Source organism: Pimephales promelas, chromosome 16 (assembly GCF_988280905.1).
Source record: "Pimephales promelas chromosome 16, fPimPro1.hap1.1, whole genome shotgun sequence".
Classification (NCBI taxonomy): Eukaryota; Metazoa; Chordata; class Actinopteri; order Cypriniformes; family Leuciscidae; genus Pimephales; species Pimephales promelas.
Genome location: NC_142784.1, coordinates 6,286,817 through 6,314,177, shown reverse-complemented (window position 1 = coordinate 6,314,177; position 27,361 = coordinate 6,286,817). Strand labels below are relative to the sequence as shown.

The 27,361-nt window shown below is 38.3% G+C and overlaps 1 protein-coding gene and 1 long non-coding RNA gene across 5 annotated transcripts; both read left to right on the top strand.

The window, feature by feature from the left end:
• Positions 1–7,506: 7,506 nt before the first annotated feature.
• Positions 7,507–17,675, top strand: LOC120478185 (uncharacterized). The gene is made up of 4 exons (XM_039669973.2): positions 7,507–8,582; positions 9,084–9,239; positions 16,001–16,090; positions 16,432–17,675. The coding sequence occupies exons 1-4, from the start codon at positions 7,518–7,520 to the stop codon at positions 16,738–16,740; spliced, it is 1,620 nt and encodes a 539-aa protein (XP_039525907.2). The 5' UTR covers positions 7,507–7,517; the 3' UTR covers positions 16,741–17,675.
• On the top strand, positions 10,291–15,103 carry LOC120485641 (uncharacterized). Of its 4 annotated transcripts, XR_016146804.1 has the most exons (6): positions 10,291–10,820; positions 10,922–10,999; positions 11,435–11,501; positions 11,757–11,808; positions 13,322–13,485; positions 14,559–15,103. It is a non-coding gene; the product is annotated as an uncharacterized LOC120485641 (long non-coding RNA). The 4 variants fall into 4 exon arrangements; XR_016146803.1 differs by lacking the exon at positions 13,322–13,485; XR_016146801.1 differs by having other exon boundaries at positions 13,322–15,103.
• Positions 17,676–27,361: the final 9,686 nt, after the last annotated feature.

Sequence of the window (27,361 nt, the reverse complement as noted above, 5' to 3'; positions counted from 1 at the left end):
AATCATATTATTATTCTATTCTATTATTCTAATTATTCCCGAAATCAGCTAAAAATTGAACATTTAATGAGTTTAGCTGGCTCAAAATTATTCAAACCACTGAATAAAGGCCCTCACAACAGCACAAATCTGCAAAACAGCTATTGTCTCATGCATACCTGACGCAACTAATCAAGGGCTTCATTAATTGCACCAGGTGTGCTTGAGCTAGAACACATGACATTTGTGAACTGGCTAGGTTTCTTGAGTGTCAAGTTTGACAGCATGTTAGAAATATGGCAAAGAGTGATAGTGAAGGTACCAAATGTTCCTAGAGACACCATTGGAAGCATAGTTTGCAAGTTAAAAGTTAAAGGAACAGGATGGCAGGTTCATAAAAACCCTCGAGTGACTGCAAAAGACCTACAACAAGACTTGTGGCAACAGGCACTGAGGTTTTTGCTTACACAGTAAAGCACATACTAAACGCATTTGGTTTCCATGCTAGAACTCCACTACTGACCCCAAAACACAAGAAAACTTGGCTCCAATTTGCTCAATCATTTAAATAAATCACAGAAGTTTTGGTATTCTGTTCTTTGGGATTCTGTATTTCTGGAGAAAGAAGAATGAAACATATGCTGAAAAGAACACTCTGACTAGAGTTAATCATGGTGGTGGCTCTGTGATGCTCTGGGGCGGCTTTGCGTCCTCTGGCACTTGAAACCTGCAGTGTGGGGAAAGTAGATGGATTCATTGAATCTTAGGATAAAATGAAATGTTATCATTGAGGAATCTGAAGCTTAGGCAAAATTGAATCTTCCAACAGGACAACCCACATAGCAACATTGTTTCGGCCCAGATCCGGCCCACATCTGGCACTTGTGGCATGCAGATCTGGCCCACATGCAGCAATGACTGACGGTGCTTGGGTGGCCCACTCCTGTTTGCCAGATCTGGGCCACAAGCAGACCATAGCAATTCCACATGTCAGCCAAGAGCAAAGAAATAAACCAGAACTGGACTTTATCTGAGCCACAAAATTGGTGTATATTAAACATGGAGTCATCTCAACCTTAATAAGCCTGTTAACAAACAAACTGAAGGGAAGAAGAGAATGGAAAAAGAGTCGAGCAGAACAAGATGACACAGTCTTAGATGAAATCACCTGAAGAGAAAAGAAGACTAAATCTGTGAAGATCTCAGCAGAGGAGGATTAAACAACTCCACAAACAGCATTACCAGCTTCACTTATTACCTCATACCTCAAAGTCCATTGAGGCTTGGTACAGCAGCAGTAGTATCTCTGGTTGGGATTTGAAGAAGGTGGTTGCAGCACGCACACCCTAGAATATTACTGAACTGGAGGCCACTGATCATGAGTAATACTGCCCTACAAAGCAAAAAGGCAGTAACTGCATTTTTGGTCAAACAGTTGTTATTATTATTTTTATGACATTCAAAGCATCCTTTGTTATGTGACAAAACATCTTATCTCAAATGTGTGTCGTTTTGGAGAAAAATGGTAGTCGTTTGTACAGTAACTGCAAAAAGTCAGAGTTATAGTAATTTTTCTCAGTTCTGCACTCTGCGTAGTTACTGCCTTTTTGCTTTGTAGGGCAGAATAGGCGAAGAATTCTCAGAAACGCTGCCAGGAGCTGGTGTGCGGTTATACATCTTGTTTGCAGCAGGTCATAACAGCAAAAGGGTGTTCTAAGATGCTTGCCATGAAGGGGTTTAATAATTTTGAGAATGGAGAAGTTAAAGTTGCATTTTAACCTTCAAATGGTCTTCGTTTCCTGTTTACACTTCTGGGCTACGGGGTCTATACGACCCCAACAATAGATTGAGTAATTGTACAAAAAATATACATTTTTAATCATACAAATAATATATAATTTTTATTTGTTTACCTCATCTATTCATTAATGCTGTGTTTTTGGAGATATAAAGTACTTTTGTATCCATATACCACACAATTCTTCAACTACACCATTATCTTGCAAATGATTTTTTTTTTATGATACATTGCATTTATGCTCTAGTATTAGCCTTCATTTCTATCTAAAAATATTCCCATTTTATTAGATTTATGGCAGATTCTTTCTTTTTTTTTTGACACATGAATAAAATATATTTAGTTTTTTTCACATTTCCCATTCATTTCAATGTGGGGTCATATTGACCCCGAAGACCAGAAGTATAACATTTTTTTTTACATACCTTCAGAACAACCGAATCAATCAAGATAATGTATGAAAAGTCACAAAATCTTATTCCACTGAGATGAAGGGAACCTTTTTTTCTATTTAGTAAAAGTCGATTGGGGTCGTATAGACCCCATGAATTGAGGGCTACAATAAATTTGATTTGGGGAAACCACTTGAAACATTTGTTGTATTATGTATTATATTATGTAATTGGTGTACTATTTCAATTACTTTTGTTTGATTTGTTCATTGTAAACAGCTGAAAGTCTGTCAATTTTGCCAATAAACCTGATTTGCAATGGGGGTTGAATAATTGTTATTACAACTGTAGATGTGTATAAACAGTACATTCACATTTATATGGTAACATGTATGTGCAATATACGTACACAATACAGAATAAAACTTTATGAACATTACATGTAATGACTGAATCATTATACACTCAAAAAAATGATTCAAGGCCTTCTTAGAGGTGACACATTTAAAAACAATTTGCTTTATTTAAATATATCTATTTAAGATCAAATGTATATATATTTAATTGGTTTAAATAAAAATGTATTAATAGCTCCACCTATGAGATTGATTTACGTTGGATCGCCAAAAAAAAGAGTCATACGGGACCGCCCTTTGCGCATGTGCGTGACAGCGCGCTCTTTTCTCCCATCTCTCCATTACTCTGGGTGCAACGCCGAAGCAACGTTTGGTGGATGAGACATAAAAGGCGAATATCTACTCCTTGGTAAGTATTCATTTGTTTTAGCTGATTAGAAAGTATATTGCTGTCAAATATCGTTAATACTGAAATATTGACAGAAATGTGTGCTACAGTTATTTCACTCTTCAAATTTAAAGGGAGTTGGCTCATGGAGTTGGCTGGCTAACGTTAACTTATGGTGGTTAGCTAGTGCTACTTTTATACTTTTAACTTTTGTCACTTTGACTGCTTTGGTTAACTTGTGTTGCACTTCGTCGCCGCAATTTTGGACCGGGCAAAATGCCCTATAAACAAATAAAAGTAAAATAAGAGATGCCGAATTTCTGTTGTGTGTGTGTCTAAAATGGCGACGAAAAGCGGTTAAGTTACAGCCATCAAGGACTGAAGCGGTCAATATCATAACGTTAACGGTAGTTTAACATTAAATATCCATGGCTCGTTCGGCATTTATGCAATTAGGCTGTGGGTGGACTAGTTTTGGCGGCCTGCCGAGACCGGGCTGACGTTACACTGCGATAGCTGTGTTTTAGCTGCTGCGATAGCAAATGTTAGCTGCGTTTTTTTTCTGCCATGTGTCATTAATGGCGGCCAGTGTTAAACCTATTTGTCATTATTTTCGTCAACGACATTTTTTTTCACAGACGAAACCGAGACGATAACTAAATAAAACCTAGTTTTGAATGACAAACTATGACGATAATTTATTGATATTTTCATCAACTATCTCTTAATAAAAGTAGACGAAAATGTTAAATATTGACTAAAGTTATTTGGGAAGCGATTCAGTCTGATGTCCTGCGTTTGTGCTAGATGCGCACATGTGTACTGTAACGTGCTGATCTACCCCGCGGTCTCATAAAGCTTTAAAAAGTGTAAACGTCTGGGATAATGAGTAGAGCAGACATAACGTTATAGATCTGAATAAGAGTGACGATGCAAAAAGAGCTTTATTTATTGCGGTTTTCTTGGTGCACTCTCAGCGCGCGAGTCCTTAACTGAGCTCTCTTTTGTTCTGAATGGACAAATAAATAAAACATTATTTCTAAATATCCGGTTTGGAGAGTATTCTGGTAAACTAACTTACGTTGCTTATGTCTTAAACGGTTGTGAGTGTATGGGATGTGCATCAGTGCAATCCGATGTCTTAAAGTGACAGTGGGTAATAAACCAAATGTGGTCTGTGTCCTTAATTTTGATCAAGCAACAAAAGAAAAAGAGAAAAGCATTCACTGTTAATAGCTTTAATAAAGATAAATTATATTTAATTTTTATATAAATAAATATGTCTGCTTGAAAGAATCTATCCATGTAGTTCTAAAGAATGCATATCATTAATTAAAAAGACTGTTTTACTTTAGGAAAAATGGTTTTATTTAATTTTAGATTTTTAGATTAATAAAAGATGAATAAAAGATTTTTTTTAAAGTCACAGTAGTTAAATCTGTATCTGTAGTGCATGTTAACTTAAAAATCCTTCATTTTAATATGTGCTCTACTTCAACCTACAATATTAATCTATATTGTACTAACGTGTTTGACTAATTAATAATTACTTTTATTTGGTTACATCACCTGAGAATTGTCGTCCATTGTTCACACCTCTAATACATGCATCTCATCTTTTGCAGTTGCATCTTTTATGTTGAAAAGCAGTTTGTGGCAACCTCCTATTAATGGTAGGTATAAGACTAACATTACTTGTTCAATGCTAGCAAAAACTGATTTGCATCATTGTCATGTGATATGTGCTAATTGTCTTTATTCTCCTTTTTAGGATGATGAATGTGGCAGTGCAAAGACTGCAGTCTCCAATTAGCTAGCAGGTATTTGTTACTGCAACATTTTAGGCAGGTTCATGGGCACTTAAGGGGCAGTTATCGCTATCCATGTCCATACACCGATTGCCCCTGTACCTTTAATACATGGAGTAAGCTATTAAATCACACCTACAAAAGTCACGGAAAAACTCAAGGTCCAAACCCAGTAGAAGGGTCTATATTCCAGTGTCACGTGTGCTCATGCAGAGAATTAGCAACTGAAAGAGCTTTTTTCCAACACATAAATGGACATCTCAGGCATGATGAAACGGTTCCTTGTATGTTTGTAGGATGCACATTTAAAACTAATGTTTACAGTACATTCAACACACACAAAAACAGGAAACACAACCAACATTCATTGAAAGATTTTAAAGCCAATGTCATCAGTACAAGTCAGTTATGTCAATCAATTAATAGTGCAGATGAGCCTACAGAGTCTGAGGATGCAGATAATGAAAATGAAACATTAAGTTGTGGTGATGCTGCAGAATTGTTCCAGCCAAACTTTATTGACGAGAAAATTGGTTGCATTTTATTAAAATTAGAAAACATTGTTCACATTCCAAAGGTGGTTATTGACGAGGTCCTTTCTGAACTACACTACATTTTAAGTACAGCATCTTTGCCTGTCATCAAATCTGTTGTTTCGGATGTATTCCAGAGTCATAAATTACAAGTTGAAGAGTCAGTAGTGGATGAGGTTTCAACTGCTCTATGCAAATCCAATCCTTTGGGAATAGCTATTGCAAAGGATGGCCCTCTTGCTACTGCGTATAAACGTGCACAGTACTATACCTCTCATTTTGGTGTGTTAGAGCCAATTGAATATATATTAGATGCCCAGAGGAATAGGACATTTCAATACATCCCTATATTACAGTCTTTGCAAAATTTGCTCTCTCATCAAGCTGTCCTTGAACACCTTAAAACTCAACAAAACCAGCTATTATCTGGTCAAAAAGAGTACAGAACCATAAGAGATGGTGAGTACTATAAACAAAATCCTTTTCTGTCTGAGGAAGGTTTGAGAATAGCAGTAAATCTTTATGTGGATGATTTTGAGATTTGTAACCCTCTCGGGACATCTCGAAAAAAACACAAGCTCTGTGGTGTCTACTGGGTTTTAGGTAATTTGCCACCAGGTTCCCATTCAACACTAAACTCAATCTATTTGGCCGTTTTATGCAAATCAGATGATGTGAAGGCCTATGGCTATACGAAAGTTTTAGAGCCTCTCTTGCAAGATTTGGGTACATTAGAACAGCATGGTGTCTTTGTTTCTCAGCTTGGTCAGTTTGTTAAAGGTACTGTTCAGTGTGTAAGTGCTGACAATCTTGGAGCCCACGGAATAGGTGGATTTGTTGAGAGTTTTTCTGGTGGCTCCATATGCAGGTTTTGCACTGGAGACAAATCAGAGTTTCAGATGTACAATCAGGTGGTTTCACACTCAGGACCAGAGACCTCCATGATGTTCATGTCCAGTCTGCTCAGGAAAATGCAACTATTTGCTGTGGTGTCAAAAAACAGTGTGTTTTAACAGACCATCTTTCTTATTTTCATGTAAGCACTGGCTATCCTCCGGATATTGTGCACGACCTCTTTGAGGGTGTTGTTCCCGTTGAACTAGCACGCTGTATCAATTTGTTGATTTCCAAAAAATACTTCACTCTTGAGGGCCTTAACAAATTGATACAGACATTTCCATACAAATGGGGGGACAAAACCAATCGCCCCCATCCAATATCACGCTTATTCAAAACTAGCAACACTATAGGGGGCAATGCACATGAAAATTGGGCCTTACTCAGATTTCTTCCCTTATTGATTGGACACATTTTGCCAGAAGGTGAGCCAGCATGGCAAGTAATTATCGATCTTAAGGACATAGTTGAGTTGGTTGTGGCTCCTGTTCATACAGATGAAACTCTTGCATATCTTGAAGCCAGAATATATGATCACAGACTCCGCTATATTGAACTCTTTCCAGACATCAAGCTCCTACCAAAGCATCACTATTTAGAGCATTATCCACAAATGATTCGATGCTTTGGACCTCTAATTGCTTTGTGGACTATGAGATTTGAGGCTAAACATAGCTTCTTCAAGCAGGTCGCACGTCATACGAATTGCTTTAAGAATATAACTCGTTCACTAGCTATTAAACACCAGTTCATGCTTGCCTACCACACACATTCCTCCAGTCTCAAGAAATCACTGTTAGAGGTCACAGATGTCTCAATCATGCCTGTTGATGTCCTTAGTGAAGGAGTGGTGTCTACTCTGAACCAGAGATACCCAGATGTGACTGAAGTTCACATAGCAAAAAATGTGTCTGCCAGTGGTATACATTACAGTGAGGGGATGCTTATTGTTCATGGATCTGTAGATGGACTGCCTAAATTTAATAAGATCATTCAGCTGTGCGTTCTGAAGGAGAAGTTGTGTTTTCTAGTGAAAGATGTATGCGCTTGGTATAGGGAGCATTATGGGGGTTTTGAGCTGTCTGCATCACCCACTAGAGAGGTTGCACTAATTGAACTTAATGACTTGGTGGACCCTTATCCCCTTGTTGAATATACGGTTCAGGGTTTGCGTATGGTAATGTTAAAAAGATTCATCATTGTTAAAGGTTAGTGTCATTTTTTTTGTCAAAAATAGTATGAGCTCTTGATGCCAGACTTATTATCTCAAACTGTTTTTTGTAATTTTTTTTAATCACAAATATAACTAATTTATTGTTTTTTGACCTCCTCCATTTTTCCTGCTCTAGATTAAAGGTGTTCCACAATGGCATGTCCGGCTGTCCTGCGGATCATTTTTGGTGACGCGTCTGACTCTAGAAAACTGCACTTACCTCATGGAATTCCGGCATCAGTGGAAGAACTACATGTACTAATAAAGACTTTCTTTCAATTGAAAGAGGATTTCCGGATGCAGTACATGGATTGTGATTTTAATGAGTTCATCAATCTAACTTCAGTGTCTGACATTCAAAACAAAAGCACACTGAAAATAATCAGTAATCCCATCTTTTCACCTGTGGAGCCCTGCATCACTTTGTACACAGTAGACTCTTTTGGTGAGACTTCGGCAACCACTTGCTCAGAGCCTGAAACTCCTGTTTCCTCAGTAGCCAATAGCCAATCATCCTGCAGTGACGATACGCTGTACACATCAACACCGCATTCATCCCCAGAAACTCTGTCCTCACGATTGGCCTCCTGGCCAACGGTTTTTCTAGTCCCTAAATTCACCTATGAAGCTGAATTTGAACTACAACAGAAAAACACAGAGTTTGAGACCAATGGAACATGCTTCAACCCTGGCCCAAAGCTAAAAGGGGTCATCCTTGATGGTCTTGCGCAAGAAATGATGAAATACACAAAGTATCCAAAAGACTATCAGTGTGAAGAGGTAGCAGCAGCTTTGACAAGGGCCCATCCATGTCTGGGGCAGCTGGGATCCAAGACAGGATTTTGGGGATGGAAACAGTCGCTTAAGTATAAAATGCAAAACTTCCGTACGAAACTTGGCCGACTTGGACATCCTGAAATCCGTGTGAACTCTTTGAAACACAAACGAGAGGGCCACGGTAAAGCTGCAGCCAACATCAAGAAGCCTAGAAAGGCTGAAGTTAACTATATTCCTTTGCACCCAAAAGGCGAGACCACAGAAAGCTTGGAGAATGAGAGAATTTCTTTATTGTCAGAGCTGAAAAAGCGTGACAATGAAGTAGTGATAAAAGAAAAAATGGGAAAAACCTTCTCCTACAGACGACTAGAGATTGTGGAGCAGAGGCCCCTGATAGAAGATTTCATAAACAGATGGCCTGCCTTATTCCAGGAAAGTGAAGTAAGTAAATGTGTACATGTATGATTTTTTTCTTATCCATTGAAACTTTTGCACAATTGTATTTACTAGTGCTAAAGGTTTACATAGTTGAATCAGAATTGTCAAATCTGGCCTATACTCGATAGATCATCGAATCGTGTGTGTGTGTGTATAATCTTGAGAAGCTGCAGAGCTGCAGTCTATTCTCTTGTCACTGTACATTTACAGTTGAACTGAGGATTATTGTTAACCATTTTCTCTCTGCTCACCTGCCATTCACCAGTCTTGTGCTGAGTTGTGCATGTCACGGTTCCTTGTGGGTCTTTTCTCACTAGGCTTGTTTTTAAAAATGATTTAATAATCTTTGTGGTTCATCAATGGTGATAAATGATTGGAACATCCTGCAAGGTGCACACAGCCATGCACAACTCAGCACAAACACCGGCGTTGCTGGTGCTTGTTTTCTTCTACCACACCCGCACATTCAGACTGTTCTATGTAAAATCAAACATTTATTTTCAGGTAAATGCAGAGTTTATGAGGATCACCACCAAGCCCCTGCAGTCAAAGTTCATGTCACAGCTGGACCACTTCTCAAACAAGCTGATGCAGATCTTCAAGAGCAGAGGAGGAGTGAAGGGGCAGAAGATTAAGGAAGTCCTCTCTATCACAGATTCGGTATGTCAAAATACATCTAACATCCCTTTGCATGTATTGTGGTGGTTAATATTGACATGTTTCCACTGTCGGGCCAGGACTTTAAACGGGCCGTGCCGGGCTAATAGCTACTGGTCTGCGTTTCCACTCTCGTGCCAAAAGCTCCGCTGTCCTTCACTAAAAGATGCCCATAACATGTCTCTCTGGAACGACGTCACACTAACCATCATTTCTCCAACTACCGTATTTTCCGCACTATGCGGCGCACTTAAAAGCCTTTCATTATCTCTTAAAACGACACTGCACCCTAATCCGGAGCACCTTATATATGGATCAATTGGTTAATAACGCTCCACGTTATTAAATTTGCCCGCAAACTCGCTCACTCTAACCTACAGAGACACTGTCCCCGGCGCTGCTCGCGCGTCACAGAACTTTCATAAAGCGCTCCCCGTTCACAGTAACCGGGTCGTTTCATTCAAATCAGCCAGCTGTTGCTGTCTGCGAGACACCGCACATGAAAACTCATATGAGTCAGGCCGCGAATGTTAGTTACGTGCCCGCCCCCGAGCGCTCATGCTTACTAATAAATGCCTCACCTCCGGCGGCGCGCACTCGCTACATTACCTTTAGCACATCTAGTGGATGCATAACGCAAACCCAGTCAAACGTTTAACTGCAGTATCTTATGCGCCTTATCCGGTATAAATAATATATATAATCCGGTGCGCCCTATATATGAAAAATGTTCTAAAATAGGTCATTCATTGAAGGTGCTCCTTATAATCATGTGCGCCTTATAGTGCGGAAAATACAGTAATAGAAGTTTTATCAGAAAACTAATAAGAAAGAAATCACTGGAGATATTGTGCATTGCAAAACAAACATGATAAAAGCGACCGGTTGCTGACATATTTGTTGTTTCCTTGAATATTTAAAACCCAATGTCAAATGCCAGGTCAAAACTGTCAAATTTTGTCAAAACTGCACATTAGTCACACATAAACAAGTTACCGTTAGGTTTCACAAAAGAAAGAGGACACTTTCTACTTCAGTTGTGTCTGTTCCCACTAAACATTGGACGTCGGATAGACGTGCAGATCATGTCTATATTAGGTCCGTCGGTCCATGACCAATTGTGGACGTCTATTCGACGTCCAAACTAGGTCTGTTATTTGGACGTCCAACCATGACCCAACTTGGACGTCATCTTGACGTCCAAAATTTGACCTTAAACTGGGTAACTTTTTTTGGACGGCATTTGGACGTCTATGACAGTTGCTGGAAATTATTGATTTGTAATATTTGTTTTATTTTTATTTTTTTATTTATATATAAATAGGCCCGCCTACAATAAAAATAAAATCAAAAGCAAATATGGTATACAAATATCATAGAACTAAAAAATTAGTTTTAACTTCATGATTTAATATTAATGACATTATAAATTATTATAAGATGTTTTTCTTAATGCTGCGTGCGTGCCTTTGATGCGCGTGCGCGTGAACATTCAAATCACAGGAGCGCGCGAGCAGTTTGAAACAGGATATCGTCAACTGACAAACACCAACTAGCGTCTCTCGCTGTTGTCACTGCGTTCAGGTAAGTTAAGTTAACAAAATCACACAAATACTACATAAAAATATTCCTGACACCTTTATTGCGTGTAATTGATACGCTTCTGTTGAATATTTACTTTATAGAAATGATTTTGGGTCTTCGAAAAAGTCCGTTAGCATCTCAATCGTTTTCAGAAGAGGCTAGCAGCTAAGTTAGCTAAGGTAAGTTACTCTAAAGCTGTTTTGTATAAGTTTGGGGTTTTATCTTTGTGTAGATAATAATTTTTGATAGTTTTTTTGCTGGTAATTTACAATGGGTGATTGGAAGTAACGTTAAGCTAATTTATTTAACGTTAGCCTAAAATAATGCGATGTATTATTAATCAGTGACGTCACTTAACGTTACAAAGATTGATTAAAAAAGTGATTTCATGAGGAAAAAACGTCCACAATAAAAGGGGGATTTATTGTTTATTCATGATAGTAATATCATATGCATTTATTTAATAATATTTATATACTTTCTCTTTTCTTAGCTAGAGGAGAGGTGAAATGCAGAAAAGAGAAATTATATATGCTTGCTTCCTTGTAATAAACCCTATGTTCTAATCCTATGTAACATTGTTGGCTGTGACACATTGCATTTTATTTTCTAAGATCATGTTGATGTCCTAATTACTGCACCCCCTGTCCAAGACAATCTCCACGGCTATGAACTCGACTAGTAAGCAAAACCTCAAACATACTACTGTTCAAAAGTTGTAGGTCTGTAGGATTTATACTTTTGAAAGAAGTCTTAACCCCAGTTTTTTTTTTTTTTTTTTTTTTTTTTTTGTCCTTAAGAAGCCTTTAGGCTAAATAATCAGCTAAATAATAGATGGCAAATATCATGTTATAAAGGTCATAGTTATAATAATGAATTTAACTATTATGATAACAGAATATCATGGTCATTGGTATTTTTATTTTATTTCTCTAGGTGTGTTTTGAAATAAGTTGGCCAATGAGACATCGTACTGTCCAACTCAAAGGTATTTATTTATTTTTATGTATTTCTTTACTGATAAATACTGAAATTCTTTTTACTTTTAAATGCTGAATTCAGGGGGTCGACAACTTTAGGTACGCAAGTTATTTTTCACAGATATCTGGCCAGTTTACTCATGGCTCATACTCTTAGCCTTTAAAATGTTTGAATTTATATCTGCAATAGAATATTTGCAATATTAACCCTATCAGGGGGTAAAGATATCATTAGAGTTCTTTAAGGAGTAGTTCACTTTTGAAAGCTTTTGCTGATAATTTACTCACCCCCATGTCATCCAAGATGTCCATGTCTTTCTTTTTTCAGTCAAAAAGAAATTAAGGTTTTTGATGAAAACATTCCAGGATTATTCCAGTATTTTCTCCATATAATGGAGTTCAATGGGAACGGTTCAAGGTCCAAATGAGAGTTTCAGTTCAGCTTCAAAGGGCTTTAAAAACACCAGACAATGAATAAGGGACTTATCTAGCGAAACGATCGCTCATTAATAAATAAATAAAAAAGTTTAAGTTTTATGAGCACAAATGCTTGCCTTGCTCTGTTCTGTGATGAGCGTTCGTGACTCTCCTGTTTGAACTCGTTCATCAAAATGAACTAATCTTTTTTCGAGTCATGACTCAAAGGGTCCTTGATAAGACCCTTATTCATCATCTGGAATCGTTTAAAGCCCTTTGAAGCTGCACTGAAACTGTCTTTTAGACCTTGAACCGTTTGGTTCCCAGTAAAGTCCATTATATGGAGAAAAATCCTGGAATGTTTTCATCAAAAACCTTAATTTCTTTTCGACTGAAGAAAGAATGACATAGATTTCTTAGATGACATGGGGCAGAGTAAATTATCAGCAAAAGCTTTTTTTTATTTATTTTTTTAAATTTGAACTACTCCTTTAACCCTTCAAAGTCTGACTGATTAAATCATATTTGAAAGCAAAGTTAAAAGTAACAGATCTCAATATTATTCTCCTCTCATGGCATAAAGGTGAGTCAGTACAAACTGTTATACCTCTGGGTATGAATGACTTCCTGTGGTGGTCCTTATTACTTTGAAGTTGAAGTAGCCTTCAACTGAAAACAGTCTGCTCTGACAAATAGTTGATGTGTTGTATTATCAGGGATACTCCACTTTGTCTGGAAATTGGCTAATTTTACAAATCCCTCAGAGTTAAACAGTTGAGTTTTACTATTTACGATTTTCTGATATTTAGAAGAGTATCAGTAACCAGACAGTTTCTGGTCCCATTGACTTCCATAATATATGTTTTTCCCACTATGGAAGTCAATGAGAACAGAAACTATCTGGTTACTGATATACTCTTCTAAATATCAGAAAATTTGCTGAATGATTTAGAAAATGGTAAAACCCAACTGTTTAACTTTAGGGGAGTTGTACAATGAGCCTATTTCATAAAAAGTGGAGTATCCCTTTAATCCCTTTTATTTTTTTTGTGCAAAATTATTCTCAATAGTAATTTTTATTGAGTCCAATGTGTTTCCAAGTAGAGCCCTGCGCAGGACTATTTTCCTCACCCCGCCGAATCTCTGACCATTACCGCCCGCTCCCGCAACGGATGTTACACTCCCGTGGGACCCGGCGGTACTCAATCCCAATGCAGCCCTCTACCAAGCACAAAGCTAACTTTTGTAAATTGCACAAAGGACAACAGGTTGATACAACTGAACGTTATTACAAACTGTTATTTCAGTGTTTTAAGTAATTTATAAGTGGTTGATGATGAACTAATCATATACAAAACATTCATAAATGTTAAGCAAGTGATATGCTAACACTTCATGTATGTTTTGTAAATTATTACAAGTCATTTACAATTGAATAGTCGTGTTTTGTAAATTATTAATCATTACGTTTCATAAATGTCAGGTGCCCAGTGGTTAGACTCCGTGTGTTTTAGAGAAGACAGCTGTCTACAACCTCACTAGTCAGCAATTACACTGCAGTACACACTACAGTGTTCAACACCTGTTATAGATGTGTAAAGGCATGAATTAATCATTTACACTTTCTGCATAAAGTGTGAACTATTCATCACTTGTAAATGTCTTACACTTCATTCGTAGATTACCACTTCAAGAATCAATAAGGCATAAGATCTACGCATGCTTTGTAACACATTTACTAGCGATTACTATACACTTTAGATTAGGGGATACAGAAAGTGTTGTAAATGACTTATTCATGCATTTACACACTGTTAAAAACTGTTACTTACCTGTTTCAAATGATATGTACATGAATACAAGACATTTACAACACTTTCCCCCTCTAATTGCTAGATGCATACATTATTATTTTTTTCATTTATGAAACGTATATTCATGTTTTATACATTAATAATTTACTAATAACTTGTAAATGACTTGTAACGGAATTGACAAAACATTCATAAATGATTAGCAAATGATACTAATATTTTCAAAGTAGTTCATTAACTAACCACTTACAGACTTACAACTGAACGTTATTATAAGGTGTTGACAATGGTCAACATTCTAATGCACACATTAAAGAATGCAAGCTTTCTAAAAAAAAAAGTGCAGTCTGCTTAGTGCCTCTTTGTAGACAGCCTAAGTGTTAGTTAACAGTTGCTGAGATGGCTTAGTATTTATCCAGTAATGGATGCAAGGAAACATATTTTTGCTTACAAATGTGGGGCCTTTGGTGAATGATTGCAGATTGCTGTTGCATATATCTAAATCATATATTTTTCTGCTTGTGTAGGAGGGATCATGAAATTTTATTCTGCAGCCACAGAGAAGTAAATCAAGATGCATGTTTCTGAGCACCTCAAGCACGCGCCGCAAAGATTGGAGGTAGAGGATTCACAACTCCCTGATGAGCCAAGACGAGAGGACTTGAATTATAAATTAAATTACAATCTAGTTATTTGTTCATAATTGTGCTTTACTGTGGCCCTTCAATGACAATCTAATTATTTGTTCATAATTAAATTACAATTTTACACTACAGTGTTCAACACCTGTTATAGATGTGTAAAGGCATGAATTAATCATTTGCAATTTCTGCATAAAGTGTGAACTATTCATCACTTGTAAATGTCTTACACTACATTCATAGAGATCTACTAACTAATTATTTGTTCATAATTGTGCTAGATATATTTGGTGCCCTTCAATTGCAATCTAATTATTTGTTCATAATTAAATTACAATCTAATTATTTGTACATAATTGTGCTTGATATGTCCGGTGCCCTTCTGATGCTATTCATGGCAATTTATTTTTGAATAAAGATTAAAATGGTGATTATTGAATTGTGATTTATTTGTATGTGTATAACTGTAATGTTGTAAAGTTATATAAGTTAGAAAAACGACGTATAATATAAGTCTAAATTTGACGTTGAAAAGACGTCCATAAGTAACCACATTTGGACTATAAATAGCCCTTACACGGAGGTCCCACAGACGTCCAAATTAGACGTGCAGTTGACGTCGAAAAAAAGACGTCGTCTGGCGTTACAAAACAACCCCTTCATTGGACCGAATTTGGACGTCCAAAAATGACACGAAAAAGACGTCACATCGACGTCACGTTGCGCAGTGGGTTTATTTGGTAGTGACGGGACATATTTACACATTTAGAAATAGTGATAATTCCTACAAGTATAAGCAACCAAAAATTTGACCTGAGGAGCTTTAGCACTCTGTCGACTCCCAGTAGGCTACAGATATTTTCAGTCAGAGAAAAAGAGGAAGCTCCCGGGAAAAAAAAGGTTATTTTTAATTATTAGTTTATTTCATGATAGTCGAGAGAGTGCTAAAGCTCTTCAGGTCGTATTTTTGGTTGCATATATTTGTAGGAATCATGGCCTTTGGCCCCGAGTATGCCCACGCAAGTGACCGTGGAAACGCGACTAGCCCTGGCACACACTAGCATGGCTCGGCCCTGGCCAGACAGTGGAAACGTGGCTATTGTAGTTTTATTGTCCATAGTTGCTTATTTAAAGACTTGATAAATGGCCTACTAGTATAGTGCTTTCATCCAAATATTATGGTTTTTTTTACATCCACTCAAACACAAATGTAAAACATGCAAGAAAACTTCCAACTTGCTTTTTGGGGGCATTTAGGGGTTAGGCATTCTGTTTAGACTGAAATTACCCTCTGATCTTAATTAGACAACCTGCTCCTTCTTTTTCAGTGTGACATCAACACCAAAAGGGAGTGTATCCTGAGATGCCTCATCATCTACCTCAATGAAGATCCAGACACGTTCTTCAAAGAATATCTGGTAAATTCATCACAATATGTTTGTCAAGTAGTGTTGAACTGTTACTCACTCTTACGTTTCCCATGACACACTAATTATATTGACCGAGCCCTACCGAGGTGGTCTTATGTACTGGTGTAGACAAGTGATGTACATGTTTTTGAGTTTAGGGGTGAGTGTGAGCGCTTGGCGTGGGGAGGTTGTTTAGAGTTCTGTTGGCCTGAGGGGTTAAGTTGTGCTGTTGACGCATGCTTTTAGATGTATTTTTGTTTCTATCGCCATCACCTGTGGAGCCCTGCATTTATGTCCCCTTATTTCTCTTTCCATCTTTATTAAACACTTGCTGTTTTTGTGGTGTTCAGGAACAGGCGACCGAGGATGCAGAAAGGGACCTAGCAACCACGGTCATGGGCATTTATGTAATCCGAAGCGATGGGAATCAAGAGCCTGAAGATGTTGGAGTTGTAATTGAAGGCATCAAAGTCCTGAGCAACTTAGGCAGCGTCATCATGGGCTTCGCAATGCTTTTTGGGCTCATTTATGCCCTTGATCTGAGTTTTCCAGACAACCTCAAATACACCTTTGAGTTTTTCCAGAAGATCATAATGAATTTGGATGGGCACAAGCTGAATGCAAAGATACAACAGTTGAAAATCAAGCTGTTTGCATAAGAGGACAAAACCATTGATGGAGGGTTTAAGACAGATTACTTGGGCTTGGACAAGTGTGTACACCCAGACAATTTGCCCATTTCACCTCTCCATCATAATTTCTTCACTCTACCTCCTCCATACTATTCCTCTCTACTTATTTGACTTCATGACTGTCGAGAGATATTCTAATTGATCTAAAAACTGCTCAAATGCGCTCTCTTGGATTGTTAGTGGCCAAATTACAACATCTGAAACATCTGTTTGCATAAGAGGACAAAACCATGTGATGATCTCCTTTGATTGAGGGTTTAAGACAGATTATTTGGGATTGGACAAGTGTTTACACCCATAAAGTTTGCCCATTTCACCTCTCCATCATAATTTCTTGACTCTTATACTTATTTGACTTCATGACTCAAGATGGATTGAAATTGATCTAAAAACAGCTTAACAATTTTTCTTTTATTGCAAATAGCCAGAAGTATTTTTTATGTTGCAAGTGACATTTACGTTAAGTTACAGTAAAATGTCTTCCTTGCGGTTTATAATGACTTTGAATGTTTTGTGATACATTTTTTTTATTTTATTTTGCTAGTCTTAACCGTGCTCAAACACTTGTTTTTGTTACCACCTGCAACAACCACCAAGGCTCTTTTTACTGTAAATGTACAGTAGTGTGGAATTTGCCATAGCCTATTGCTTTTTTCTTTCCCTTTATGTAAATGATCGTTTAAGACAAGCAACTGCATATACAGTTTTTTTTTTGCAGTGCATTCTAACCAGCTATAGTGTCTTTATTGTTGATGTTTAGGATAGCTGGGCATTCATTGTTTACCAGTATACTGTTCATTCAAGTTAATATACTTGTGTTTTATCAAGTAAAAAAAGTTAAATGTCTTGATTTGATATTTTTTATCGAAATATGCTCTCCTGACATGTTAGGATGCTTGGAACAATATTTTCTCACTTAAGTTTTTTTTTTTTTTTTTTTTTTTTTTATCATCAGAAAAAGTATACTTTTCACATGTAAATTCTTAAAAGGGTAATTTATTACTACCTCATTAGCATTTCCAGAATTTATATATATGAACACTTCTAAAGTTTCCTGCTGAACACAAGATGTCTCCTATGAACCCCCATGTTCAGTGTATGTGCATTGTGCACTTTACAGCTTCAAGTTTCTACATCATATTAATATTAATTGAATATTGGATCAAACTTGAATTCAAAATTATTTGTGATATCACAAATCATGCAAGTAGGCATACCCGTTAAAACTTTTTTTTTTATTAAGAGAATTCCCACTTTCAGCTGATCTGTGAAAACAGCATTTCATGTCTCCCAACTCTGCACATACATGTTTGATTTTCAATGTGTAGAATAGTTTGTACTTAAGTGATCATTTTTGAGTGGATGGGCTCCAAGTAAATAAAGTTAAAATGTAAATGTATTTCAATTAAAAAAAAAAACAAAAAAAAAAAAACAGTTTGTCTCATGTGTATGTTAATGGATCAAATAAAAGTGGTTTATATATTTAATTTAAGTTCCTTTCTAATAATTTTGTAAGTTTGAGTTGGACAAATGTAAATCAATTTCATTTAGTTAATGTAATTATTTTATTTCAGCTGTATTTGCTAAAAGTTAGTAAGGCTAACTCAATTATATATTGTTGTAAGAATTTGATAAAAATAAGTTAGGCTAACTCATTTAAATTCTGTTGAATGGATGTACTCAATTTGAGTTGGGACTACATATATTTATTGGATGGAAATCCTGCCCACAACTTAATTGAGTTCATCCAATGAATCATTTTTTTGAGTGTATGTAATGAAAAAAAATTGTTTTAATTTCTATATATTTTATTTGTATCAATATAGCCATATATGACCAAAGCAAATACTGAATTATATTGAAAAATATACGCACTAGTTTGCTTACTAGTTCATATATGGAAATGTAATATGTAATATATAACATTATATTTTGCAGAATATTCCTATATATTTTTGTTCCATAAGGGTTGCGTGCATTTAGAATGCTATTTTAGCATCACTGCATATAGTGCAATATAAATGTCAAAGCAGGGCAGTGATGTTAAAGACAGCTGGCTTTTTTATGAATGCAGTCCTACATTTGTTGTGTTGCTGCTGTTTAATACCAATATTTTCGAGAGAAAAAAATCTTTAAGGGTGTGGATGCGTAGCTAACTGAGCTAACCTTGCTAACCTTGATCTTACCTTGTTTTTACACAAATTATTTCGCTGTATTTCATTTTAAAATGTTATATTTATATATTTTTATACAGTAGACAGAGAGAATAAGACATTGCGTATGCACCATTTCCAATTCCACAGTCCAATTCCATTTTCTCTTCGTCGACAGTAAAGTGTACTTCTATAAACAACTATAAAATATAATTTACGGCTTTCTCCAACTCATATGCAACTGGCATCAAGTGAAAACAAAAGTGTCCATACACACTCTCGCTGGATCTGAAATTCAAAATGGCAGCTATATGCAACTAGCCCATTAATGATTTTTGTGCCAAAAAAATAAACATCTGACTGTATATGTTTGTATATGTATTACCGATGAGACATTGAAATGAATATAAGCAGGGTTGCCAACTTTGGGACTTTGGCTGGAGTGAGACTGTAAAATTTCAGTGTGCGTGCAGAGACTTTTTTTTGGTAACCCTAACCCTAATTGTAAAAATGTCAGTCCTTGTTTATGCAAATAATAATAATAATAATACAATTTTATATATATATATATATATATATAGAATGGAAACAATTTTTTAAAATGTACAATTAATTTATTGATTGCACTATAAAAAATAAAGATAAGAGTGATTAAATAACAAACATGTAAAACAACAACATCTAAACAATAGGAAATATCAAAACAAAAGGGACACATAATAGTTACTTCACCTCGCCAGAAAACCACAACACGCAAGTTTCACAAATGCTTCACTGCCTCTGCAAGAGGTTTGTATCTGAACCATAGACTGTAAAAGATCTGAACTGAAGCAGGGTTCGATCTGATCATGAACTATCCGTCCACTGCATCTGTCACAAATGAACGAAAGACTCGGGAGGTAAACTAATTATGTTCCCTGTAAATTATTTTTGACTGCATTAATATGATTTCTTAATTCAGAATATAATAAAGACTGCGTGGGTGGATGTGTTCAGGGAATTTGGCCGTAAAAAGTTTACGATTTAAAGCTCTTTAAATGAACGAATGACTCGAAAAAAGATTCGTTCATTTTAATGAACAAGATCGAACAAGCGATTCAGTAAAATGATCCGAAATTCCCATTACAGTGTGCCATCAAGTGACAGTCTGTGGGGTCAGTCTTGACAAAAACTGAAAAGGTTCACTCAGCATCCACATTTGAGTGTGGCAGGCTCAACACAATCTGGACAACTTTTGATAATTTGGTGAATTTTTAAAGGCCACTAGCCTGATTTGCCAAAACATAATTTGTACCATGAGCCTATTTTTATTGAGCGATTAGCTAGCCCACATAACGCACATCAGACAACATTTGCAACTATAGTTGAAGTCTGTACTCTCGGCACGCAGGCAAGGCAAGGCTATGTCATTAGTGACAAGGCACACCATTTTATTATCTGCTTACCTTGATTGTCATCCAAAATTTCAAACATGCATCAGTGGGCTCCGACTCAGAACCTATGCTCGGTCTAGTCATCAACAGAAATTAATGGATTGAGAGGGGAGAAAAATGGATTTTGGTGTGACATTTGTTGCGCGAGCGTGAGATTGATACTGAAAGCGTGAGTGTCACGCGTCACGCCAGATGCTTGAGAGTTGTCAACCCTGTATAAGATATTAGCAATCTGAGGAAGTGAAAAAGATGAAGCTAGAAAAGTCCTTTCAGAAGCTTAGTTTTAGTAAAAAACTGTTATTTGGACTACCAGTGAGTTTTTAATTCTAAAACTTACAGATTGTTGTTATAGTATCACTTTTAATATGTCAAAAAGTCAAGGAAAATCTGATTTCTCAATGCATGACCCCATGAAACGAGGGCAGAACAAATGAACTTTGGGCCCAGTTAGAGGCAGACACCGAGAAGCTGCGTCAAGAGAATGCTTTGGCGTAACCCGGTTCTGTGGCCTCTTCTAGGCCATGTCCACACTAATACGTTTTCGTTTGAAAACGTATATTTTTCTCTCCGTTTTGGCCTTCCGTCCACACTGAGACGCCGTTTTAAGTCAACAAAAACGTATCGTTTGGAAAACGCTCTCCAAAGTGGATAAATTTGAAAACGCCGTTTTCGCGTTGTAGTGTGGACAGTGAAACCGGAGGTATTTCAAAACGATGACATAAGTTTAGTCATGTGATCCATGTAGTACCAATTCATGTTTATCGGTATTGTGACTGTTATGTGTTATTCATTTTTACACTATTGCTAAAATATGTTACTTTCTGTGTTACTTAATATGTGCTATTCTTCATAGCACAGTACTGCAAAGATAACAGATAATGTAGTCTACTCACATGTCCTGCGGCAAAACAGGAGAGCAGTTGCGTTTTAGACCAAACATATGGTGACTGAATGCGACCTGGACGCATGATGTGATGGTGAGATATTTTGCCAAATAAAATTATCCTGTTATTGTGCGATAACATTATTATTTATTTTCCCATCTGTATCATCTCAGTGAGCTTTTGTGAAGTTTCACGCATACGCAGTAAAGTGAATTTAGAAGTTTCTCATCCACACTGAAACGTCGGAAAACGGCTGAAAACGATAGTGTGGACGGTGAGCTTTTTTAAACGAAAACTCCGTTTTCAAATCTATCCGGATTAATGTGGACGTAGCCCTAATGTGCCCAATGCAGAGCCTGTTCCTACTCATCCAGTCGGTGTGAGTGCTAGTCAGCCTGAAAGATTTGTGCTGGTACCCAGGGACCGGGAGGTGTCCCAAGTTTAATGGAAAGTCAGGTATTGGCATCAACGAATGAATTAAGGAGGCACGGGCCTGTATTTGGGCACGCCATATGTCTGTATCTGACCAGGGATTCTTTTTATTTCTACCATTTGGAGGGGGAAGTACGAGACGAGATCAGGTATCGTTCGTTCGTTCGTTCGTTCGTTCATTCATTCATTCATTATTTATTTATTTGTAGAGCACATTTAAAACCAACCCATGGTTGACCAGTGCTGAACAGGACAAAATAATCAATACAAAAGATAAAGTAAAATTGCAAATGCAGTCGGTATGAATACAGGCATACAAAATAAATAACACAGAATACAATACAGTTAAGTTAAGTTAAGTTAAGTTAAGTTAAGAAAGTAGATTAAGAATCAGCATTAAGAATGTGTCTTTTAAGCTTCGATTTGAAGGTGGCAAGTGATGACTCTATTCTAATTGATAATGGTAGGGAATTCCATAATTTTGGGCCTGCTATTTCAAAGGCTCGGTCACCTTGATGTTTCAGTCTTGATCGACGTACAGAGAGCAATCCAAGGTTACTAGATCTAAGTGACCTGGATGGGTTGTGGTAGTGTAATAGGTCCGATAGGTACCCCGGTGCTAGGCTGTGTAATGATTTAAAAACAAAAATTTGAATTTTGACTCTATTTTCTTTCTGACTGGTAACCAATTTAGAGTGGTTAGCATCGGCGTAATGTGATCGAACTTTCGACTACCAGTCAGCCTGGCAGCAGCATTTTGTGCAAATTGAAGGTGCCCATTTATGTTGAACGTGGGGATCCAGATAGTATTTCCCTTGCATTACGTGAGGTTTTTTGGTTGCTCTCAGTCCCACGTAGCATTACAGGAAGTCTTTTTTTTCCAGAAGATCCAATGGAAAAAGTTAATCAGCTGTCTCCTGGGGCTGTGTTAAATGGCCCTGTTTTATTACGGGACCAGTTTGTCGAACATGTGGCAGATAATACACTCTGTTGTGAGCTTAAACAGTTAGTTCGCCGCCAACCAAATGCCGCACTGTTAGAGGTGCGCAGTGAGGCGATTAGGTGGGAACAAGAGGGTATCCCTGGGGGGTGTGGGCTCATGGCCACTCAGCCCCTTTATTGAATGGGATTCAATATGGAGTTCAGGGAAGACACCGTTTGGATCTGGGTGGGTCCTCTCTGTCAGAATTGAGTGAATTAAGGGCGATGTTGAAAGCGCAACATATCAATTGTTCTAGACGATTTTAAGAACAGCATATACATCGTTCCTTGTAAATGATTTGAGTACGGTGACGCATATCCATTGTTCTCTATAGACGATTTTTAGTACGGTGAAGAATATCCATCGTTCCTTGTAAATGTTTTGAATATGGTGACGCATATCTGTCACGGGTGACAAACTCGCTCAGTAAACGGAACCTTCTTGAGAGTCCCGAGTTTCCTAGGGGAACGTATTGGGTGCAACACTCCACTACGGTTCCGGGTGTGATGGAAACATGCCCGTACTGATTAGCGCTAATGCATTGCAGGTGTGAGAGAGAGAGGAGCGGCGCTCACACAGGCTTTCTGTTTCATAAGCCACGATATAAAAGGGGCATTCAGAGAGTGTTTGGAGTGCGTTCGGTGGGTGTACAGAGTGTCAAGAGTCCAAAGGGTTGACAAGATCAGACATTAAAGTGGGTTGACTCTGGGCAGTGCTGGATACAGGCTTCCTTGGAAAAATCGTTGGGGTGTGGAGATTACCCATTTGAGGCTGCTGGGTCAGAGTGATCGTTTGTGGGAAGACCGCTGGACCGAGCTAGGGCTGGATCTGTGCTGTGGAAGGAGAGAGGAAAAATAAGTGAATTGTTTTCATCTTATGAACATTTGAACCGCTTGAAGAGGATACAGTGAATGTGGATCTGACTGTTGGAGGAGCTATGTGTTTCAGAGTGTGATGAGGAGGAATTAAAAGTGAAACCCCTGTAAACGAGCGCAACGGACGGAGTGGGGCCTCTGTTCAACCCTGTCGTGTGAGTGAATTGCAGTGCTTTTGCCTTATTGATACACATTTATTTATTGCTGTGGAATTGAAGTGAACACAAGTGTGCTGTGTCTTTGTTGAGAAGTGGCCCTTATCCATGCTTACATGTTCGTGGAAGGATTATTATATCTGCCCCCGTCAGAAGCCCAGAGTGATACAGTGAACTGCAGAGAGAGTACTTTGTACTGTGAAGATCCCCACCTGTTCTACTTGCTGTTTGAGCCCAGAAGCATACAGCACCACTGGTAAAGTAACCTTATGACTCACTGTCTCCCTATTGTGAACTGAAGAGAGAGTACTGTGTACTGTGAATATCCTCACCTGCCATACTTACTGTCTGGGTCTGGAAGTCTGCAGCACCGCTGGAGGAAAAGTAAGCTTTTAATCCACTGCTTCATTACTGTGCACCAACGAGAGAACCCTGTACTGTGAAGAATCCTTACCTGCCATACTTACTGTCTGAGTCTGGAAGTCTGCAGCACCGCTGGGGAGAAGTAAGCTTTTAATCCACTGCTTTATTACCGTGCACCAACGAGAGTACTTTGTACCGTGAAGAATCCTTACCTGTCATACTTACTGCTCGAGTCTGGAATTCTGCAGCACCGCTGGGAGGAAGTAGGCTTCAACCCCCTGCTCCATCTTCGTGCATCGACGAGAGTATTTTGAACTGTGAGAAACCTTTGGTTTAATAAAGATTGTTACTCCTTTGAAATTTATCTCTGTCTCCTTGGTCCTCTGTTGTGTGCCTGTGGTGTCGGCTCCTCACGGTGGTGACTCGGTTAGAGGGGGGTGGTTGGTCATCCGAGCGTTCCTCCCCTCGACCTGTGACATATCCATTGTTCTCTGTAGATTTGAGTTTGTGACATCGAGGGCAGTTTTGGCGTAGTTTAGGCCCTGAAATTGAGTGGCAAGGGTTTTGCTTATCGTCGAGGTGACAATACAGAAGTGAAGGGTAGATTGTGTTGTCCAATGAAATCTCATTGGAACTCCATTGAGACGATTGAAGCCCGTTTTTGGCGATTTTTTTTAGCACTCCCGTCCCTGACGCGCAGACTCAAACAGAGCTTAACGACATAGATGTGAAGAAAGCAACCCGTCTGTCTTATAGTGCTGTGGCATGAGAAATCTGAATCATTCCCTTCTGAAACTTGCAGAGGCGGAGAGTGTGAATAGGAGCTGTCCATGAGCTAGGAGAAGGAGACAATTTTGCTAGGTATTCTGATTAATTATTTTGTCATTTTGCCTCCACGTTTCCCCGATTGCGCGGAAGGTTCTTCTCCTGTCCATACTGTCTCTACTGTGAGACAGAGAGTCGCATGGGTATGACGCAATCGTTAGCCTACTTTCACTAAAACTGCTCCTATGGGGCCATAACATAAGCTACAAGGTAATGGAGCATTTTATACATTGTCGTGTTTCATTAGAAATAAATAAAGGACAAATGGGGTCTTCAAACGCCACACATGTAAAGTTATTCGCAGTCAAAGTGACGCCAAAATGAATGGGAGTCAATGGGAATGCTAATGCAAGTGAAGTTCTGCTACAAGATGGCAGCTCCTGCGAGGCTTCAACTTCTGGTCGATGGATTACCCCCTTGGTTTTCACAGCATAAATTCCTGCTTTAATCGGTTGGTCCCATGGACTTTTATTGTATTTTTCGATAGGTTCCGAGTACCTGACAACTGTGAGGGGGGTGAATTTTTTTCTAACTCGTTAGTTTAGATCATATTTAGATATAAAACGTATGACAAATAAGGGCGGTTAACTCTGATTGACATCATACCACCTCTGTATCCTTTCTGAGCATATGTATTTTGTATTTCCCAAGCTTTTCCAATATGTCGCCGCCCATACCCCCCATAAACAGCCTCAAACCTGTTCATCAGAAAGTCTATGGGTGACGTCACAGACGCTTTGTCCATATTTTTACAGTCTATAGTTTGACCTAAGTATCCACTCGTATTGTAGTGGCATCCTTGTTTGTGTACAGTCAAAGGTTCAGTGAGGCTTATTCGAGCATGGCCATTACGGGCGTTTACATTTCAATATGGAAGCACTTAGTTATCGCTGGCATACACGCTGTCCTGGATTAGACTGGACGAGCCCACAGCTCGCATTTGTGTATGTCTTGTCTGTCTGGTTTGGTTCCCAGAGATTGCGGCCATAAGGTATGTGGTTTTAAATTATTACCCTAGGTCGAGTGTGGATCTTCTGTTGAAACTGATTTTTATGAATGGCTGTTAGTAATTAAATGATGGAGAGTTCGTCTGGTTGTCAACTTGTAATTTTATAGATGCATTAAGTACAGATCGCGTCTGCATGGGCGATTAGCTTCTGTGCGGTTGGACTGTGTGGGACTACTGTCTGGAGGCGCTGTTGCTTCGCTGTTGACATTTAGATTGAGATTGTTGTCCTTTGTGCTTGTTATTGTTTGTTTGTGTGTGTGTGTGTGTGTGTGTGTGTGTGTGCGTGTGTTTTGTTTATATATTTTCCTTTCAGTGTCATGAATGTGGTTGTAAAGATTGTCAATTTGAGTTTAAGGGAGTTTATTTCTGATAAACCAAGTAAATGTGAGCCCCTTATTTCTTGGTTGATTCTGTTTTTTGAATATGTTCAACCACAAGTGATCATTTTCCTTTTCTTTTGTATTAGTTATTTTGGTGTTGTGGCTAGAGTTTGTAATATGTTCAAATTGGAAGCGTGTGAAGATCTTACTTCCAGTTATTGTCTTTGTGAACCGACTGTTTATACTGTGAAATTCTGAGTTGTGTAACTTAATTCTGTTGTTACAGGAGCTGAGTGCTTAAAGCAGGGGTGGATTGCTTGTGGTGTTCCTCAATGTCAAGAGTGGCACATGTGTGTGGGAGTGTTTGTGCACAGGTGTACTGGAAAGGTGATGTTTTCTGTGGAGGTCTTGTGTGCCCTTTATCCCCTGCTGACATGCCTTGGCTACTTTTTCTTGAATTCAGATGCCGCTGACTCCTCAGGTCACTCTGTGTCTATATTGTTAATGGTGTAATTGTCTACATTAAGTGTTATTGGTGGTTGTTTTGTGCTTTTAATATTTAATTAAAAAAAATTGTATCCATGTCTCCTGCCACATTACTCTGAATGAACCTATGTTGCTTTAAATCAGAAATTTCCTTTATTGTCACTGGCAATATTCCAGGGTGGCATAGTCACTAGCTGATCACCTTAAACCCTCTGTGTAATGCCACAAAAACATCATATGTGTGAAGATGGAAGATGTCGGATGTGGTATGATGCGGGGGTGGTAGGGTGTGGACAGCTGCCATGTCAGAGGCACCTGCCAGTGGCCAAACCTAACCCAACTTCCACGTCTCTCCCAGGTTACCCTATCCACCAACCTCCACCCCCCTCTCTCTCCCTCCTTCTCTTTCTCTCTCTCTCTCTCTGCTCCTGCTCCTCACCCCACTCCTGCTCAGGGAAAAAGTTTACCAGACAGCCCTGAGGACTCCCATCTCCTTGACTCCATGAAACCCCATCAACACCCCCACCTCCCAAAACACGCACACACGCACACACACAAACACGCACACTTAGCAAAATAATTAATAATACATCAATGACTGGGGCCAAATGCAGCTTTTTGGCGAAGTCCTCATACGGAAACCACATCTGTCTTTGTGATAAATGTTAGAT